This window comes from Castanea sativa, chromosome 5 (assembly GCF_040712315.1).
Source record: "Castanea sativa cultivar Marrone di Chiusa Pesio chromosome 5, ASM4071231v1".
NCBI lineage: Eukaryota > Viridiplantae > Streptophyta > Magnoliopsida > Fagales > Fagaceae > Castanea > Castanea sativa.
Window position 1 is genome coordinate 6,923,382 of NC_134017.1, and position 21,466 is coordinate 6,944,847.

The window sequence follows — 21,466 nt, forward strand, 5'->3', positions numbered from 1 at the left end:
TTACGCAAATCCATTATTTTACGAAGAATAATATTGCATCTCCAACAGTGGGGGGGGGGGGGGTGTCATCCATAACTAAATCCCAAAGTTTGCTTTGGGTTGTTGACATGTTATTCTCACACTTTAGTTTTGATGAAATTAGAAAAGTAGAACCAATTGTATAAAGAAAAATGATATGTCCACAATATTTTCATAATATTTTTACAACAAATCATAAGTGGTAGGTTGTTACTGGTTGTTATTATTAAGGCAAAAAAGCAATCGTAGTGTTAGGTTCAAATTTGAACCAATAACAACTAACCACTTATGATTTGTTGTAAAAATTAGTGAACATAACATCTTTCTTGTATAAATTGTACTCATTTCTTTAAGAGAAATGATATGTTTACAACATTTTTACAACAAATCATAAGTGGCAGGTTGTTACTGGTTGTTCTTGTTGAGGCAAAAAAGTAATCTTAGTGTTAGGTTCAAATTTGAACCAATAACAAATAACTACCTGTGATTTGTTGTAAAAATATTGTGGATGTAACATCTCTCTTTCTTTAATAATGGGTGTAAATAATTGAATGTTGATTTATGGAGGGCTGTCCCGCATTGTGTCCTATGGTGTATTTGGTGAGAACGGAACTCAAGATGTTTCGAAGGAAAGGAACGGTCTTTTTCAAAACTTAACTCTTCTTCTTCATACCTTGCTAGAGTGAAGTTCTCCCTTTAATCTTTTTCATTGTTCTAATTTTTTAGAAATGCTTGATCTTTGTAATTTATGTGTTTGATGTATTGTTTTCCATGTTCACCCCCGGTATACTTGGGCTTTTAATTAATACAATTCTGTTATTTATCCAAAAAAAAAATTTGAATGATAATCGAAATTTTTAGGCCTATGACCCAAATCAACGACCTAACACAATTCCATTATGATCCCTATATGATAGATTTGGTGGTTTTTAAAGCTATTAGTTACGGTTGCCATGGCAAAAAGTACTATAGTAATTAAGGTCAATTCTAAAAAATTGAATGATAACCCAAATTTTTAGGCCTATGACCCAAATCAACGACCCAACATAATTCCATTATGATCCCTATATGATAGATTTGGTGGTTTTTAAAGCTACTAGTTAGGGTTGCCATGGCAAAAAGTACTGTAGTAATTAAGGCCAATTCTAGATTTTATTTGTATTACAAAACAAAGATATGAATCATTTGATTTTCAAAGTATATAGAGATTTACATTAATCAAAAGAGATATTAATTTTAAGAATTTTGATAATTATGTCGTAAAAAGTTAATCTCATTCGTTTAAGAATTTTGATCAACCACAAAGTTAGGGTAGCTATTTAACATATAAATATTTATTTAACTATAATAGTTTTTTAGTACCTACTTGCTAAAGACAATATATCTATTCTCTAAAAACTTCTAAGAATGATAACGAATATCATCATCTTCCAATAATAAACAATTGAATTTTGCTAAGAAATTTAAAATATAAATTGAAAAAAAAAAGAAAACAAAAGGCATATGTCATCGAATATCATCATTCTAACTTTCTAAGAATTTTTATCATTTAAAACTCAAAATACGTAAAGAAAATTTTTAGGATGTTAAAATTTAGCAGGAGTAATTTAGACATTACAAAATAAAATATAATAAGAATCATAAGTTTTCATTAGGGTTTAACTGAGAGAATAATAATATGACATATTTGCTCTTTTTCAAAATATTAAGGGAAAAATTGCTTGATTTTAAAGTTTAAGGAATAATTGTAAACTACCCAAAACATAAAGGATGAAAAATGTTTTTTTCCTAAGTTTTTGTTTTTGTTTTTGTGTGCAAAACTATGTATTTTTATTTAAAATAGTGTGTAAAGAAAAAAATATACAAAAAGTTAACCCAAGAAAATTGTATGTGAAATAGTGAACTTTGGCTCAACAAAGTTGATTAAACCGACAAAAAATTTCTAAAAACACAATAGAATAAAGCAACATTTTCATAATATCTTTATAATTTTATTATATTTTATTTTAACTTATAAAGAATTGACAGCTCAATAGTTTTGAAAATATTGTGACAACATCAAGATGTCTTAACATTTTTCACACAGAAAAAATGTTATGTTCATGACATTTTCACAACAAATCATAAGTAGTAGGTTACTACAAGTTGTTATTTGTGGGCAAAAAAGTAGTTTCATTGGTAAGTTTAAATTAGAAAAAATAAAAATTTACCATATTTGATTTGTTATGAAAGAGTTGTGAAAATTATTGTGGACAAACCAAAAATAATATAGCAAATATACTACAACTTTATGCTTTCACAAAAAAAAAAAAAAAAAAGGCTAGCAAAATAGTGAAAGTTAAACAAACCAAAACTATTGTACCGAAATTACTGTAATTTTTTCCATTTACTCTTTTTATATATATATATATATATATATATATATATATTTCTCTCTCTCTCTCTCTATATATATATATATATATATATATAAATATACATTGCACTTACAATGTAAATTTATATTGTAAACACACAAAAATTGGTAAATGTTGTACACATTTGCAAAATTTGTACAATTTTTTTTTTTTGCAAATATATATAATATTTGCTACTTTTTGTGTGTATAAAATGTAAGCTTAAAAGAAAAAAAAAAAGAAAAAAAAAAAAAGCTCAAATCAAGTTAGTGAACTTGAAGGAAAAAAAAAAAAAAGAAGGAGAAAAAGGCAAGTCACTAAACCAAAAATACTGTTCATAATACTATTCATGAGTCTATCACTCTTTTTATATATATATATGTATATAAAAAAGCACAAATCGATGATTGGAAAAAAAAGGAAAAAAAAAAAAAGCGATGAACAGTACATGTTGAACAAACCAAAAGTATTGTAGCGTTTACATATTCACCCAACAAGTGTCACAACCTTTTCACAAAATTTTTATTTTCAGTTGTGGTTGATCACAGTTTCATATTTTATTATTTTATTTTGATTTATAAGAATTTGCTACTTTTTGCAAATGTATATAATATTTGCTACTTTTTGTGTGTATAAAATGTAAGCTTAAAAGAAAAAAAAAACAAACTCAAATCAAGTTAGTGAACTTGAAGGAAAAAAAAAGAAGGAGAAAAAGGCAAGTCACTAAACCAAAAATACTGTTCATAATACTATTCATGAGTCTATCACTCTTTATATATATATATATATAAAAAAGCACAAATCGATGATTGGAAAAAAAAAGAAAAAAAAAAAGCGATGAACAGTACATGTTGAACAAACCAAAAGTATTGTAGCGTTTACATATTCACCCAACAAGTGTCAACCTTTTCACAAAATTTTTATTTTCAGTTGTGGTTGATCACAGTTTCATATTTTATTATTTTATTTTGACTTATAAGAATTTGACACCTCAATAATTGTGAAAATATTGTGAAATTTGTTGTGTTAGTATAACAATATATATGTGGGTTCTTATAAATATTTAAAAGAAAAAAAAGTACAAACTGAAGACTGAAAAAAAAAAAATCGCTATAGCTATTGTAGCTACAGTGCCACTTAAATAACCAAAGTAACATTGTAGCAACAGTTCAAAACTTGGGGGTGGGAAATGGCTCATTACACCAAAAGGGGCACTATAGAGGCATTGCCTCTTTTTATATGGTTAAAAGAAAAAAAAGCACAAATTGATGATTGGAAAAAAAAAGTATATATTCAACAAACCAAAAGTTCTATAACTTTTACACATTCACATAGCAAGTGTTACAACATTTTCACAAAACATTTATTTTTAGTTGTGGTTGGTCACAGTTTCATATTTTATTATTTTATTTTGATTTATAAGAAATTGACACTCTAACAATTGTAAAAATATTATAAAATTTGTTGTGTCAGTATAATATATATATAAAGAAAAAAAGTACAAACGGGAGACGGAAGAAAAAAAAAATGTTGCTACTGTAGCTACAATGCCGCTTGGTACTGTAGCTACAGTTCAAAGCTTGACAAAAAAAAAAAAAAACAACAACAAAACAAAACAAAAAAACAAAAAGAAAAAAACAAAGTGACTCACTAAACCAACATGGAACTGTAGAGGCATTGCCTCTTTTTATATAGTTAGTAGATAATAGATGTGTTGCATTGGTGATCTCTCCACCCAAAAAGGTCGGATTGGGTTGAAAAATACTCCAAAGACCAATCCAACTAGGCCCATGCACACATGGATTTATATTTGTCAGCATCGATAGCTCCACCAATAAGTTCGGGTAGTTTAACTTTTGCAAACAGTATTCATGTTTCATCAAAAACATTGGTAGAGGGGAGGGGGGCATGGCCCTCTGGCATTTTGAATTTCTCCCCCCTCTCCTTATTTATGAGTAAAATTTTATAAAATGTATCATTTTTGTTTATTGGCCCATTTAATATTTAAAGAAAAACATTGCATAAAAAATCATTTGAAATGAGTATTATTATCTCATTTTTCTTTTAATATTCACTTTTTTTTTCAGCTATAACTTATTAAATTTAGGAGCATTTATTTATTAAAAAAATGTATGAGCATTTAAACCATATGCTCGTAAAACTAGATTAGTAAATCTATTTCGTAAAAATATTTTTTAAAAGAAAACTTTTTTTTCATTTTTCAATTTTCATTTAGAGAGTTATAAGGGATATAAGAATGCTTGTATTTTCCATTAAAAGAAAATATGCTATGATTTTTTTTGCTCAAACTTTGGGACATATGCTCCTTTTTCATCCATAAACAGAAGAAAGTGTTTCATTTAGTTTTTTTTTTTTATTATATTTTCCTATTTACATTATGTATGTTAAGATATATTAAAACTTATATTTATAATTCAATCTAATTGAAATTAAAACATTTTATGTTTTCTAAAAACACTGTTATATCCTAATGTGAAATCTTTAATTTTTTAAATTAATGAAAGATTATTTTTTTTTGAATTTTGTAATATCGATTATCAACTAACTGAATATGTATATTATACATTTTGAGTATATATATTTGTGTGTGTATTTTTGTGGATTTAGTCGTGCACTTAAAAAAAATTTGTTACTTTACCACTGACCACATAGTCAAAAGCTTTCTTTTTTAGAGGAGACCACTTGGTCTAATTGGGTCAATTGTTTTGAGTATTTCAGGTTGAGGCCCAAAGAGAATCTCCTTCAATTTTTGAGCCTCCAGTTTAGCTAAGCGAATAGGGATTATGTTCCTGGACTTTACAGCATCGAGCCCCAAAGTACCAGCCCTTTTTTGGTAAAGAGACTTTGGGTTCCAGCATTTCCAGGTGCATCTTATTTGCCTCTTTATTTGAATCCCATAAGAAGTTTTTCTCGTTATTAATAACATACTCTATGCCAATGGACTTTTGGGAAGCCCAATATCAATAACATGAAATTAGGCTACCAGTCTCAGGAATACTGGAGTCACTTTTACCACTTTACCAGTATGAAGCTCTGCTCTCAACTCTATCCCTTGGTTCCACTTCTATGCACCTAATAATTTTTTCCAATATTAGCTTGTTGCAAGAAAATGACTGACAATAATAAATCTTACTTAATTATTACAAATGTTTTTTTTTCCCTCACATACTCGTTTTTTAATGATTACATAACTAGCACAATGCTTTATTCACTGTTATCAATTTGAATTGAATGCTGAAAGAAGTACTTATTTGCTACTTTTAGTTAGTTCAAGTAGTAAATTATCTAAGAAATTAGTTCAATTTGTGTAAATAAATAAAAATTGGAGGTGAAAAAATAAGATCAGAAATTTTATTAGGCTGACCAAATTAAGCTTCATAATTAATAGTGGAATTTAATTTTATTTGACTATTCAATGATTCCTAAAAAAAAAAAAACCGAGTTATGGGCCACCTAGAAGTCAGAGATTTGACATGGTCTTGTATGAAAATTATGCAGCATAGAGGAAAATATTGTACAGTAATTAACAAGTCACGAAAAGTGGAATAAGTCCCAAGTCAAATTCTTGATGAGGTTGACATTGATTAGGAATCTCTACGCGGTATGTGAAAGATGGTTTCCAAATGAACCTACCACGACTCATCACTTGTGTTTGGTGAGCAGTTATCTCTAGGGTTTTGGCTTAAAGCCTATATTATTACTAATGCAATCAAGTCATTAAGACCTCATAAATATGAGATTTTACTCAATCATGAGCCATAAGTAACTAACAAATGTCCATAACATGAATTTGGGATGTGTGTTTCCTGTATGCTCTGATTTTCTGAGCTTCTGACAAGGCTCATGGCTTAATTATTCTGTCAACAGAACTGTAATGGAAATTTCCATAGTTCACCAAATAACCAACCATTAGCATGGTAAATTAGAACCAAATGACTACTCCATCAGAGGGCATGGGTTCTAGGACAAACAGATTTCTCAATAAGCTAACAAGAAATACACAGGTCAATATGGAAAAGGATCAACGTTTCTATCAAGGTGGGGAAAAATGATATTGGCAAGTAGCAACATTTCAACATGAACTTTAATTAGAATAAAGCTTTTAACATGAAACATCCCAGCTAAAACGCATATGCCATAGTTAAATTTCAAGGAGAAACTGACAGTATGAACTCTTTAGTTTACTACTGACTGCATATTCAAAATTAAAGACATCAAATTTTAGACGTTGCCATGGATACCTTCAAGCCAGGGGATAGCACCCACCTAGAATTTAGATAATTGCATGAAAATGACGGTGCAGAAAGGAATTAATCATCGATCAAAAAACAAAAAAATTCAGCAAGTCAAAGTCTTTTGAGCAACCTGCTATGAACCTTCAAACTTTTGTGTGGTAATCAATGATCTCTTGCGTTAGGCTTAAAGCCTATATTTACATGAGATAGTAGTATCCAATTTGATATGAATCTTCAAACTTCTCTTTGAACCTTTCTCTCTCTGTTATTGAGTTGTCATGGGTGCCTCTTTTGCAACTCATGTGCTCTTCTTACTATGGTTCTTTGCCGCAACCTTCACTTCAAGCTTTTTCAAAGCAAACTCAAATACCACCTGCAGTGAGAAAGACAAACAAGCACTTCTAAGCCTCAAACGAGGTCTCACGGATCCTTTGAACCGACTCTCATCCTGGTCTGACCAAGAAGATTGCTGTAGATGGGACAGAGTTCGTTGTGATAACAAAACCGGTCGAGTCACAGAACTCAACCTATCATATATCAGGTCAAGTGGTGAGATTAGTTCTTCATTGCTTGAATTAGAGTTTTTGAATTACTTGGACTTGAGATGGAATAACTTTAATTGTACTACTATTCCAAGTTTCATTGGTTCAATGACCAGTTTAAGACATCTTGGCCTTAATTCAGCAAACTTCTCTGGAGTCATTCCTCATCAGCTTGGGAACCTTTCAGGCCTTCTCTATCTAAATCTTGGAGGTAATTCTCATCTTTATGCAGATAACCTTCGTTGGATGTCTAATCTCTCTTCCATTCAATACCTTGACTTGAGCTTTGCTAACCTTCACAAAGAAGTCGATTGGCTTCAAATAATAAGTAAGTTCCCATCTCTTTTGAAGCTATACTTGGCAGATTGTCAACTTGATAGCCTAAACCCATCTCTTGGATTTGTCAATCTCACATCTCTTCAAGTCCTTTATCTCCCCCATAATCATTTCAATCATGAGATACCTAATTGGTTCCTTAATATAAGTACGAGTCTCTTAGTGCTTGACCTAAGGAACTGTTCTCTAAAAGGCGAAATACCTCATGGTATTTTGAATTTTCAGAAATTAAAATCTCTATTATTGAATTACAATCTCCTAACTGGAAAAATTCCAGAGTCATTAGGACGGGTTAAGCACCTAATAAACCTTGATCTCCGATTTAATTCTTTAAGTGGTCCTATTCCTTCATCCATTGGAAATTTATCTTATTTGGGAGATTTATTCCTTTATGATAATCAGTTGAACGGCACCATTCCAAAGAGTCTTGCACTTCTCTCAAATTTAAAGGCGTTGCTTGTTGGACATAATTTCTTAACAGGCACTGTAGACGAAGGACATTTCACTAAGCTCTCCAAATTGAAGTACCTAGATATGTCTTTTACATCTTTATTCTTTAATGTGAACTCTAATTGGGTTCCACCTTTTCAACTTGAATATGCTTGGATGAGCTCCTGCAAGATAGGTCCTAACTTTCCTACATGGCTACAAACACAAAGATCCCTCAAAATTTTAGAAATGTTCCAGACAGGAATTTCAGACAAGGCTCCGAGTTGGTTATGGAATTGGACTTCGAGCATTGAGATAATCGATCTCTCTAGCAACCGTATAGAAGGGGATGTCTCAGGTATTGTGTTGAATTCTACTATCTTAAATTTAAGATCTAATCACTTCAAAGGTCGAATGCCACAATTGTCTACAAAGGTCAAAGTGCTCAATATCGCTAACAACTCAATTTATGGATCCATTTCCTCTTTCTTGTGCCAACAAAGGAATGTAAAGAATAAATTAGAGATTTTAGATGCATCAAACAATCTCTTATCAGGGGAGCTTTCTCATTGTTGGAAGTATTGGCCGTCTTTGATCCGTTTAAACTTTGGGAGCAATAGTATATCAGGTAGAATTCCTTATTCCATGGGTTCTTTAGTTGCACTCCAATCATTGCATTTACAAAACAATAGCATCATTGGAGAAATTCCTTCATCATTGAAAATTTGCTCAAATCTTAGGCTCATTGATATAGGTGATAATCATTTGTCAGACATCATACCACTTTGGATTGGAGATATGACAAACCTTTTAATTCTCCGTCTAAGATCAAATAGATTCAAGGGTCATATACCTCTACAAATATGCCAAATTTCTTCTCTTAGAGTATTGGATCTTGCAAATAATAGTCTATCAGGAACCATACCAAAGTGCTTGAAAAATTTTAGTGCCATGGCAATACGGGAACCCAATATTCAAGACATCTCTTTTAATTCTTTACGATATATGTATGATTCTGGATCTTATATTGAGAATCTTAAATTGGTTCCCAAAGGGAATGAATTGGAATATGAAAAGAACCTTGCATTTGTTAAGATCATAGACCTTTCAAGTAACAACTTGTTTGGATCAATCCCAGTTGAAATTTCAATTCTTTCCGATTTACGTTTTTTGAACTTGTCTCGAAATCATTTGATGGGTAATATACCTGAAAAAATAGGGAGCATGAAAGAGTTAGAGTCAATCGATCTCTCTCAAAATCATCTATCGGGTAAAATTCCTCCAAGCTTGTCTAATTTGACATTTCTTAGTCACTTGGACTTGTCATACAACAACTTCTCTGGCAAAATTCCTTCAGGCACTCAGCTTCAATCTTTTGATGCTCTCAGTTACATTGGCAATACTCAACTTTGCGGTGATCCTCTTCCAAAAAGCTGCACAATAGAGGAGGAATATTTGAATAAGTCACCAATTGGCAAAAAAGAAGATGACTATAAAAGTTCCAGCTTCTATATAGGTATGGGAGTTGGATTCACAACTAGCTTTTGCGCAATTTGTGGGACTCTCTTCTTCAACAGGACCTATAGGCATGCTTATTTCAGATTTGCTGATTATATAAAGGATTGGATTTATGTGACTGCAATGCTAAAGATGAATAGGTTACTAAAGAAGGTAAGAGGATGCCACCTCAGCAAGTCTAAAACATCGTTATCTAGCTAAAAGGTATTGCTTCCAACAATATGTCCCTAATATTAATTCTAAAGTTACATACTTTGAAGATATGATTAATTCATAGCTCATGTGATAGTGATTTAAATTTTATTTCACAAATATAGCATATCTTTAGCTTCAATCCATATTTGCAGTTAGCTAATTTTTCTTGAAATAAAGTTCATTATATTGTTTCTCATCTATATATATATATACATATATAAAAGTAAAGTTGAGAGAAAATTCAATTAAGTTTTAAATTGGATTCCAGTTGTTTAATTTTTCGCCACATTTCCTATTTAAGTGTTTTTAATTTTTGTTCTAGGTGAGTTAATAAGGTGCAAAAGACAAAGAGTCTAATATAAATAAATCATCAAAAACTCAATAAAGAAAAAAAGATAAAAAGAAAAGAAAGAAAGAGTAAATTCATGTGTATATCCAAAAGAAATTAAAATAAAAAAAATAAGAGAGATAGAGTACAATTAGTATCCATATATGTGAGTAATTGTAATTTTTTTAATTGTACTGTGCATATGCACGGGTTATACACTAGTATACATAATACATCAAATATGTGGTGTAGAGGAGTTTTTAATATTATTATTCAATACATAGCTTGATTTCTCATTTCATATGATGTAATTCAGTAGGAGGATTTACTACTAGAATATCAAAGACGTGGGCTTAACATGAATTCTTAGAATTTCAACATTATTGAATTGAAATTAAGCTTGATACTGGCCATGCTCCTCATACTCACATCACCACTATTGAATATTGCAATTCATTGTGTATACTTCGAGAGGTGGCACTGGTTTCAACAGTCCAGAAAGAATCATTTGCAAAAAAAAAATATACTTGATCTTATTTCATCTTGGTTTTATCATAAAACATACGTGAACAAAATCCTACATATTATATATAATTCTTGCATATGATTTGTAAGAACTATTTATCTATATGGTTCTAGTCCTTTAAAGAAGAAAATATTGGCCTAGTTGGTTATCTTTTCCCTTATTTAACTAATTGAGTTTCAAAACTAGCAGATTGACTACAATGTTAGTGAAACGTATATTATGTATAAGGGGTTATATGCGTGTGCTTACTTTTAAGTGGCTGATTGCAGGGAAAGTCTAAGGATAATTCCTCAAGTTAGGATCTGCCACTGCTATAGGGAGGTTAATAAGTGTGTGGATGGACTTGCTTGGAGGGGTGTCCACCAAGCTCAGGATTTTGTTTTGTTTTCTAAGCCCTCTTCTAATGTGTATTTGCTACTTAATTTGGACCATGTTGGTATGGTGTATGAACGTTGGGTTCCTATTGGTGGAGGCTAGCTCCCCTCCTTTATTATATTATCCTTTTTACAAAATATATATATATATATCTTTTGTACTTGTTGATTGTAATTGTTCAGCTGGTAATGTAAGTTTGTTTTGGTATTTTTAAAAATAAGAATAAATAAACAAGGAAAATGTTTACCACCAAACCAGTTCAAAAGAAAATTTCTCCAACCCACTACTTGGTAATTGATAAAAACTATTCATACGTACACATGACTTTTAACATGAGTTAATTACGCATTGATAGTTTTATCAATCACCATGTAATAGGTAAGAGGAAATTCCTCCAAATTTGTCCAATAAACAATACACTATAGTCGAAAACATGTGAGTAATAATGTCTTCAACTAAGTATACTATTCGAAAATTATGACATGGTCTTTTGCATATTTGAGTGTTAAATAACCTATCAGGCACAAAGATACACTAGCCCCGCCTTTTTAATTGTCAGTTTTTTTTCTCTTGATGAATAAACACACACACACATATATGTATATATATATTAAAAGTAACTTGTCAATCTCTTAATTGTCAAATGATTATACAAACTATGACATATGGTTACTTTTGCAAATTTGAGTGTTAAAGAACCTATTAGGCTGAAAGATACACTAACTCCAACTTTATATTTGCCAATCTCTTATAAGTCAAATGGTCATTCCTCTACCATTCAAAGAAACAAATATTTTTTGATGCATCATGAATAACACTGGCTTTCTTTGAACAAAGAGACTGTTGGAAGTTAAACATGTAAAAAGTTCAGGAAGTAGAAAATTAAGTACTTAGAATACGTTTGGATCCAGCTTTTTTTAGCTGCGTCCACGTTTTGTTTTTGTTTTTGTTTTTTTTTTTTTTCAACGCGTGTTTGTTACTGTTCATTGGCCATGAACAGTGATTTTAGGCCAATGAACAGTAACTTTTGGAATGAACAGTATTTTTTACCCCTTTAAAAATTATTTTGCTACAGTGTTTTCAGTTTTCAGCAATAAGTTCTATCCAAACGAATCCTTATAGAAATCGTTGGAACCAACAACAAAATCTCATGAAATTTGGTGAATTGAAGGGAATCGTCATGAGGATCAAAACTCATCGCCTTATGGCCATGACCTACATTACTTTTTGGGCCAATTCATTTATTTAGATCTTTAATTAATCTTTTTGCTATTTATGGTAATTTTTATTTTATTTATAACTTTTGAGTTAAATGGAAAAATAAGGTCCCATGTCTTTTTGGATGTCTCCCAAAGACTTTAGGATTTAATATTGTAATTTTCTCAATTTTGCATTTTTTAGAAATCTTTCCTATTTTCTTAGCCTAAGTTTAACACAAATTATGGCTTTAGGTGTCCCCTAGCCACCCTAGGAGTACAGTTAGGGTTCTTTTAAGGGCATCATGGTAGCCCTAGACTCCCCCCTCCCCTCCTATTTAAATGCATTATAGATTTATAGCCCCCAAGACAATTTGGTTTTGGATCAATAATATTTCAAAGAGTTTTTTACTTCTTTTATAGGAGATGGAGACAAGGGTGTGCGTGAGTCAGGTTGGGTCGGGTTAAGAAGATTTTTTGACCCAACCCACTATGGTGGCTCAAAAAAAATTCAACCCAGCCTAACCTATCACATTAGTCCAACACAACCCACATGGGTCGGGTTAGGTCGGGTTGAACTCATAGATTTGACAAAAATTTTTTTTTGTTATTATAAAAGTAAGTAGAAAAAAAAATATAAATATAAATATATTTGAAAACCCCAAAGATTAGTATCAATGTAATTCCTTAAAGACAAACAAAACTAATGACTAAAAAACAATAGTAATTTACTAGGATTTGTGTGAATTAAGTGGCTTTTATATCAGATACGAAGAGCTAGTTATTTTTAAAAATTTCTTAATTATATAATATTATATATATATATATATATATATATATATATATATATATTAAATATATGGATGGGTTAGGTTGGGTTTGGCAGGTTTGGAATTTTATGACCCAAACCTAACCCAACCCGCTATCAAAATTTTTTTTGTAACCCAACCCAACCCACCAAGCCCTAAAAACTAACCCAACCCAGTGGGTTGAGTCGAGTCGGGTCAGTTTTGGTGGGTTGGTTGCACACCCCTAGGTGGAGTTCTCTTTATGGATTCAAGGGTTGTTATCTTGAAACAAATGTGGTTTGTATCTTGTGGCTTTCTACCTGCAAAATATTTTTGGCAAATTACACATACTTACCTTGTGGTATACCTGTAAAAAGAAGAAGCTATCATGTAGTTTATTTTGCGATATTTACCTCTGTATGCTTTACTCTATCAGGCATTTTCACTAACTTTAATTACATTTTATGATAAGTCAAGTGCCTACATCACCTATCGGAAAATAGTTAAAAGAAAATTAATATTTTACCCTAAAGCTTACACCTTGTGAACAACACGAACCCAAATAAGCATTGAATGAGAAAGTCATAGAGAAATGCATCTGTGAGAGTAAAAAGATCTTTTTCTTACTACCACACACCTTTGGTGCGTTGGTCACTCTACAAGTATAAATGTTTGCAGGGTGTGGGGGGTAAGGGTCGGAGTTCAAGTATCCAAGAGTGAGCTTTACACACATATTCACTTAGATTAGGCTAGAGTAAAAATTATATCTTGTATAAAAAAAAATAAAAAAAAACAAGATCTTTTTCTTCAATTATTTCTCAGTAGAAAATGTCAGCAATTGTCATATCATCGAATCTATATATCTATATCTATATATATCTAAAAACTGAAACGTAGTATTTATTGTTGTTACGCTCCAGTTAAGCCACATCAGTTCCATGTCATCATTCATTTTCTTTCATTCTTTTTTTATTTTTTGATTTACCTATTGACATTTATTGAACCTCTACTTAAATTATAGTGTTACTTTATCTCCAATTATACCATGTATCTCTCCATTAACCTAGACTCTTCACATGCCGCAATTATATGGAATTCTGAGAGTCATAAATAGATAACAACCTCCTCACCTCCTCACTTGTCATATTTTTTTCTTTATAAATTTTCAGTTGTTCTCTCCACAAATTGATTGGTATGACCTTCAATGGGATAATTTCTTGAGTGTTTTTCCCATTCTTTCAATCTTGACTCAAGTCCATCAACCAAAACCCAATCAAATTAGTGCAAGAGACAGAGCTTGCAAACGAAATTGAAGCACATAAGGGGCAAACATTAGTAGCCCAGGTCCAAAGTGGATGAACACAAAATGAGTTTTGTTATTTGTATTATTCTTAATATTTATTTATTTATTACCATCTCATTACTAGGAAAAAAAAATGTAATTAAATTTTGGGATTTCATGATGAATGGGTTTGAGTTTTCATGGTCTCAAAGCGTATGAACTCAAAATGAATTTGAGTTTTCATGGCAAACGGTGGTTCCAAAAAAGGCCAACTTTCATGTGGAGAGCACGTCAAGGTATTCTCCCTACAAATACTCCTTTATATGCAATGAAAATTGGATCACGCACTGAATGTGAAGTTTGTTTCAGAAATAGGAATTTGAGTTTATGTCAAAACACATTCTACAAAGTCTATCCTTTAGAATATGCCTATAATTTTGAGTAATAAATTACTATAAAGTCTATCTTTTATTCCTTTTGTTTTAATTTAATTTTGGTTAAGATAACATTGTAGTTTTTTGATAAATTTTTATTATTATGATAATCTTCTTATTCCTTAAGAGATGAGAAATTTGAATAATAAATTTGAAACTTATAAATTTAAGTTGTATATCAAATATAACACACTATAACAGAAATTAGAAAAATATAGTTCACCTCAAAAGGAATATTAATCAAGCATACAAAATATAATTGTTTGATATATTTGTATTTGTAGATATAAAAAGATTAAAAAAAAAAATACTTGTAGAAATCTTAAAAAAAAAAATAATACTTGAAATGATTGTTACTTTTCATATATTATACCCCATTACAAAATATTTATATATTCTCATGCATCGCGTAAGTCTGCGGCTAGTATATAATAATAGGCAAAGCTGAGAAAAACTCAAACTAGAATTCTAAATTAGAGTTCTAATTTCGCGTCATGTGTTCTAAAATTTTATTCTTAAATAGTTTTATTTTTTAATTTTAGAATCAAATGTGAGACCACATCATATATATTTATTCAAGTGAGTTATTAAGTACAAAAATCAAAGAATCTAGAATAAATGAATGATAAAAAATAAAAAATAAAAGTTCTTCACAATAATTTAAAATAAAATGGACAATTTACATTTTATACCTAATAATATCCTTACAATTTTTTTTAAAGAGTTAACAAAATATAAAAATGACTATCAATAATATTTAAATTATATAGCCAAAGGCCTTGTAGTTGAATTGACACCTCCACATGTACAAAGTGCTTAGAGGTTTAGAGAGGAAAGAATTCGAGCTGCAGGGTTAGCAACATATTGTAATTATCTTTTAAAAAAAATTTATATAGGTAGAAATTATATTATACATTTTATCGTATATTTTTAAGTGTATTCATACATATGTATGGGTTTACAAGCTAATTCCATTAAAATTAGTACAAATGACTCAAAGAACCGTTAGGAGAGGTTAAAGTGTCACAAGAATAAAAGTTTTTCTTCTTTTGGTAACAAAGGTTTCGTTAAAATTAGCTACAGATAGTCAGGGTCAAAGTTTCAATAGAGTTATGCAAAGCTAAAACAAAAGCAATTTTGAAAGGACTCTAGTATGGTGTACAAAAAAGTTCTAATTGGTGAGTGACATCCTCTTTTAGCAAGGGAGTCGTCAACTGCTTGATTGGCTTCTCTGTTGTCATGCTCCATTTTGTACTCCAAGGTCCCACACTAGACCAGCAATCCCCCCAAAACTTCTTCAATCCATCATTATTGACCTTTCTCACTCCTTTTATCGAAGATGTTCTTTCCTGCCTTGCAAGTTGCAATGCAAGCATGCAAGCAGCCCATATTCTAGACCAGGACCTTTTGTGCAGCTAGCGTCTAGTGTTTCTAGCATTTTGATACTAGGCTTTTAAGGTTCAGGCCCAAAGAGAATATCCTCCAGTTTAGCTTAGCTAATAGGGCCAGGTTCCTGGGCTTTGCAGCATCAAGCATTCAAGCCTCAAACTACGTACCAGCCCTTATTTGGTGAAGTGACTTTGTTCAGCTTACCAAGTGATTCTTCTTTTTCTCCTGAGTTGAAAGACATCGAGCAACACTAATATTAAGTTAGAATTAATTTATGTATTTTGTATGGAGAAAGTATTTTCAAGATTTATTCTCATACATTCACGAATGAGGCAGACTGTTGTACTCATAAATGCCTCCCTTCATATAAGGAAAATTCGAGGTGGTTATATTACCTTGGGAGTTTTAAGACTTTGAGGGCGTTTGGATTCAACGTCCAGCGTCTATGTTTTGGATTTTTTTTTTTTTTTTTCAGCGTGCCTGTCACTGTTCATTAGTTATAAACAGTGATTTTAGGCCAATGAACAGTATTTTTTGGCATGAACAGTGCTTTTTACCCATTTAAAAATTATTTTGCTACAGTATTTTCAGTTTTCAGCAATAAGTTCTATCCAAACAGACTCTTTGAGTAACAATCGGCATTTAATATGCTGAATGTACTTGAACGGTTATATTTTTTTCTTTGATGACTTGACAATGACACAAGATCGTCCATTAAGGTGGATGACCTCACCAATTTTTCTGTACTCATCAATATCCACTAGTGGAATATTGGGCAGAGGTATCTACCTTGAAATGGTAATCGACCTGCAATCATATCATTAAGGCCACTAAACAGGTTTGCATAAATAGTATTTCATATGCCTAAATAGAGGAATTAAAGAAGCACATACATGAGATTTTACTCAATAATGGGCAAAAAAAGAGGCCGAAGTGCGGAAACTTTTCGTCAAACAATTATAAAATACTAAGCAGGAATGCCACGGTGCGTGCATACTAAATCCTAGAGTTTGATTTGGATTGTTGTTCTCACACTTCAGTTTAACTTTTGCAAACGGTATTCATGTTTCGTCAAAAACATTGGCAGAGGGGAGGGGGGGCATGGCCCTCTAGCATTTTGAATTTCTCCCCCCTCTCCTTATTTATGAGTAAAATTTTATAGAATGTATCATCTTTATTTATCGGCCCATTTAATATTTAAAGAAAATTAAACATTGCATAAAAAATCACTTGAAATGAGTATTAATATCTCATTTTTCTTTTAATTACCACTTTTGTTTTCATCTGTAACTTATCAAATTTAGAAGCATTTATTTATTAAAAAAAATGTATGAGCATTTAAACCATATATATGTTCATAAAAATAGATAAGTAAATCTATTTAGTAAAAATATTTTTAAAAAACTTTTTTCCATTTTGCATTTAGAGAATTAGGGATATAAGAATGCTTGTATTTTTCCATTAAAAGAAAATATGCTATGATTTTTATGGTTCAAAGTTTTTGGGACGTATGCTACTTTTTCATCCATAAACATAAGAATGTGTTTCATTTAGTTTTTTCATTATTATATATTTCCTATTTACATTATATATGTTAAGACATATTAAAACTTATATTTATAATTCAATCTAATTGAAATTAATTGATTTGCAAACATTTTATGTTTTCTAAAAACATTGTTATATCCTAATGTGAAATATTTAAAATTTTGAAATTAATGAAAGATTTTTTTTTTGAAAGCTCATATAGTGTAAAACATTACAGCTTGTTTAGACTCTCAATTTTAAAAACACAGCTTAATTGCTTTTACTCTAACTTATTTAAGTGCGTAATAAGAGTAAATGATACGCAATAACCTAACTACTCTCTAAGCCATATCCACAAGCAAGCAATAACAAATATAAAGCTTAAACAGTAAGGGAAGAGAGATGCAAATACAAGATAGTATCGAGATGTGTTATCAAAAGGGAAACCAAAGTACTTGGTGAAATACCTTTTCGCAGCCCTCCAAGCTGAAATTGATCCACTAGTGATTCAAGTTGGAGTATATGAATATCAAAAAGACCATCCAAGCCTAATCTACCCAATGTACTTGAACCCTTCAAGTTCTAACTACCAACAGGATTCACCGAGTCATGTCTTCACTAGTTCCTTATAAAAACTCATTCTTATAATTTCGTGGGTAATGTAGGCTTATATAGTGTTGGTAAAAAAAAAAGAGAGGAAAACACACTTTAAAAAGCTCCAGGCAGACGGGTTTCGTAGGTCATTCGCGACTTGGCTTGAGTTGCGAAGTGACATGCAGAATCCTATCTTGCATGAAACTATTTGGATTCCAGCATGTACTTCTCAAATGGCCTTTCATTGGTTGTCCACTCGCGAGCCAATTGTGAATCAGTTGCGAATTCACTTTTCTCCATAATTTTTCACTAAACTTTTACACTCAATCCTTATATTAAATCCCACAAAATTACATGGAAATGATTGAACAAAATACAATTAAATTTGACATGAAATAAAAGTCAATTTACAATTTTTTTGAATTATGTAATATCGGTCATCGACTTACTGAATATGTATATTATACACTTTTGAGTGTGTGTGTTTAGTTGTGCACTTAAAAAAATTTATACTTTACCATTGACCCCGTAGTCAAGCTTTCTTTTTTTAGAAGAGACCACATGGTCTAATTGGGTCTATTGGTTTGAGTATTTCAGGTTGAGGCCCAAAGAAAATCTCCTTCAGTTTTTGTTTTGAGCCACCAGTTTAGCTAAAGCTAATAGGGATTATGTTCCTGGGCTTTAGAGCATCAAGCCCCTGAGTACCACTCCTTTTTTGGTGAAGTGACTTGGGGTTCCAGCATTTCCAAGTGCATCTTCTTTTTCTCTTTATTTGAATCCCATAAGAAGTTTCTCTCATTAGGTAACAACAATTCTTGATAAAATACTCTATGCCAATGGACTTTTGGGATAGCCCAATATCAATAACATGAGATTGGGCTACCAGCTTATACATTAAAGCCTCAGGAATACTGGAGTCACTTTTACCACTGTACCTGTATGAAGCTCTGCTCTCAACTCTATCCCTTGGTTCCACTTCCAGGGTATTCTGTATGCTTAGATCAGGGTAACTATTAGTGCCTGGTGCACCATTCACCATTGGGTTCTAGTAACCTTTTCTTATAAATGGGGTAAGCGTAAGAGTGATTGTGATCTCATCTTGAAGTATAAAGATAAAATGACAACCACATAATTATTTGGAGGGATATGGTTTATTTGGATGGGGTTCACACACACACACCAAGAAAAAAAGAAAAAGAAACAAGACATCAAAATAATTCATACTAATAACATGGTGAGCTTTCATCACATCACTACTATGTACTGTGCTGCTATATTCTAAAAACACCTAATAATTTTTTTCAATATTAGCTTGTTGCAAAAAAAGACTGATGCTAATACACCTTACTTAATTATTACAAATGTACTTTTTTCCTCACATACCCGTCTTTTAATAATTACATAACTAGCACAACGCTTAATTCATTGTTATCAATTTGAATTGAATGCTGAAAGAACTACTTATTTGCTACTTTTAACTAGTTCAAGTAGTAAATTATCTAAGAAATTAGTTTAGTTTGTGTAAATAAATAAAAGTTCGAAGGTGGAAAAAAAAAAAGATCCAGAAATTTTATTAGGTTGACCAAATTAAGCTACAAAATTACTATTGGAATTTAATTTAATTTGACTATTCAATGATTCCTGAAGAAAAAAAAAAAGTTATGGGCCACCTAGAAGTCGGAGATTTGAATGGTCTTGCTTGAATCTTATGCAACTTGGGCTGCATTTGTTTTGTTTCAGGAAATCCTTTTACACCTTTCTGTGTGTTTGGTTGAGCATGAAAAATAGAGTTTTCCGAAAAATCATTTACTTTGACCATAAAATAAAGCCTTTGACCCGGAAAATGATTTACGTTTCTATTTTACCTTCAAATCAATTTCCGGACTCACAGACACCCAAAGAGAGAGAGAGAAAGAGTGAGAAGAGAGAGTAGAGATCGCGCCTTCGCCATCGCCGATCTGATTCGCGCCGCCTCAACACTCAAACTCATCTCCGATGAACCCAATCTGATCGTGCTCGCCTTCGCCTCCGCCACGCGATCTCGCCTCAACGTCAAACCCAGTCGCCTCTCTCTCTCTCTGCATTTTCTCTGACCGAATTTGATGATTTTTTTTTTTTTGGGGTTTTGTTTCTTTTGTGTTTCAGTATTGAGAAATGATATTATATATTTGTTTGGAAACTAAGAATATGTGAGAAAATGTGAGCAACAAGTAGAAAATGTGTTTTCTATAATATTTTCAAGAACACAACCAAACACTAAAAAATATTTTTCAAAGTATTTTTTTAAATGCCACCAAACACTAGAAATTATTTTCCTTTCCCAAAAATATTTTTACTTGAAATTATTTTACACCCGGAAAATATTTTACTCTCAAACAAACGCAGCCTTGGTGGAAAATAATGCATAGTGGTTAACAAGTCATCAAACGTAAATCATGATAAGTCACCAAGTCAAATTCTTTGATGTGTTTGATATTGATGAGGAATCTTTACGCGGTACGTGAAAGACGGTCTTCAAATTAACGTTTCAGCTTCCACCTCACATCACTTGTGTGAGGTGAGCATTGATCTCTGAGATGACTAATGCAATCATGTCATTAAGAGCTAATACACATGAGATTTTACTCAATCATGAGCCTAAGTATTAAGTATATGACAAAACAGGGCTCATGGCTTAATTATTGTATCAACAGAACTGTAATGGAAATTTGCATAGTTCACCAAATAATCAACCTTTAGCATGGAATATTAGAACCAAATGATGACTCCATCAGAGAGCAGAGGTTCTAGGACAAACAGATTTCTTAATACGCTAACAAGAAATTCACAGGTCAATATAGAAGAGGATCAACGTTTCTAACAAGGTCGGGAAAAATGATATTGGCAACTGGTAACATTTCAACACGGACTTTAATTAGGATAAAGTTAATAGCATGAAATTAAACGTCCCAGCTAAACGCATATGCCGTAGTTAAATTTCAATGAGAAAATGACAATGTGAAACTGTTTAGTTTGGTACTAACTGCAGCTTCAAAAATTAAAGACATCAAATTTTGGACATTACAATCTTCTACCATGGATACCTTCAAGCCTTTGAATAGCACGAGGTTTTGTCATTTGACTTCTTCTTTGATCAATTCTTTTTTTTTTTTTAAGAAAATTAAATCAACTTCTAACTCATCATTTAGAATTTAACACCCCTCTTCACTCATTTGTATCTCTTCGTAATCCCAACTAATCAAACCAACATTTCTACTCATTTTTCAAGTCTTAATTCAGCCCTCCTATACAATGTAAACTAATGGAGATGTATGGTTAAGGAAAATATACAATCACT

General features: G+C 31.4%; 1 protein-coding gene across 1 annotated transcript; it reads left to right on the forward strand.

Annotated features, from left to right (window-relative positions):
• The first annotated feature begins 6,948 nt into the window (after positions 1–6,948).
• Positions 6,949–11,073, forward strand: LOC142633582 (receptor-like protein EIX1). Its single transcript, XM_075807826.1, has 3 exons — positions 6,949–8,605; positions 9,366–9,699; positions 10,814–11,073. The coding sequence occupies exons 1-2, from the start codon at positions 6,949–6,951 to the stop codon at positions 9,419–9,421; spliced, it is 1,713 nt and encodes a 570-aa protein (XP_075663941.1). The 3' UTR covers positions 9,422–9,699; positions 10,814–11,073.
• The last annotated feature ends 10,393 nt before the right edge of the window (positions 11,074–21,466 follow it).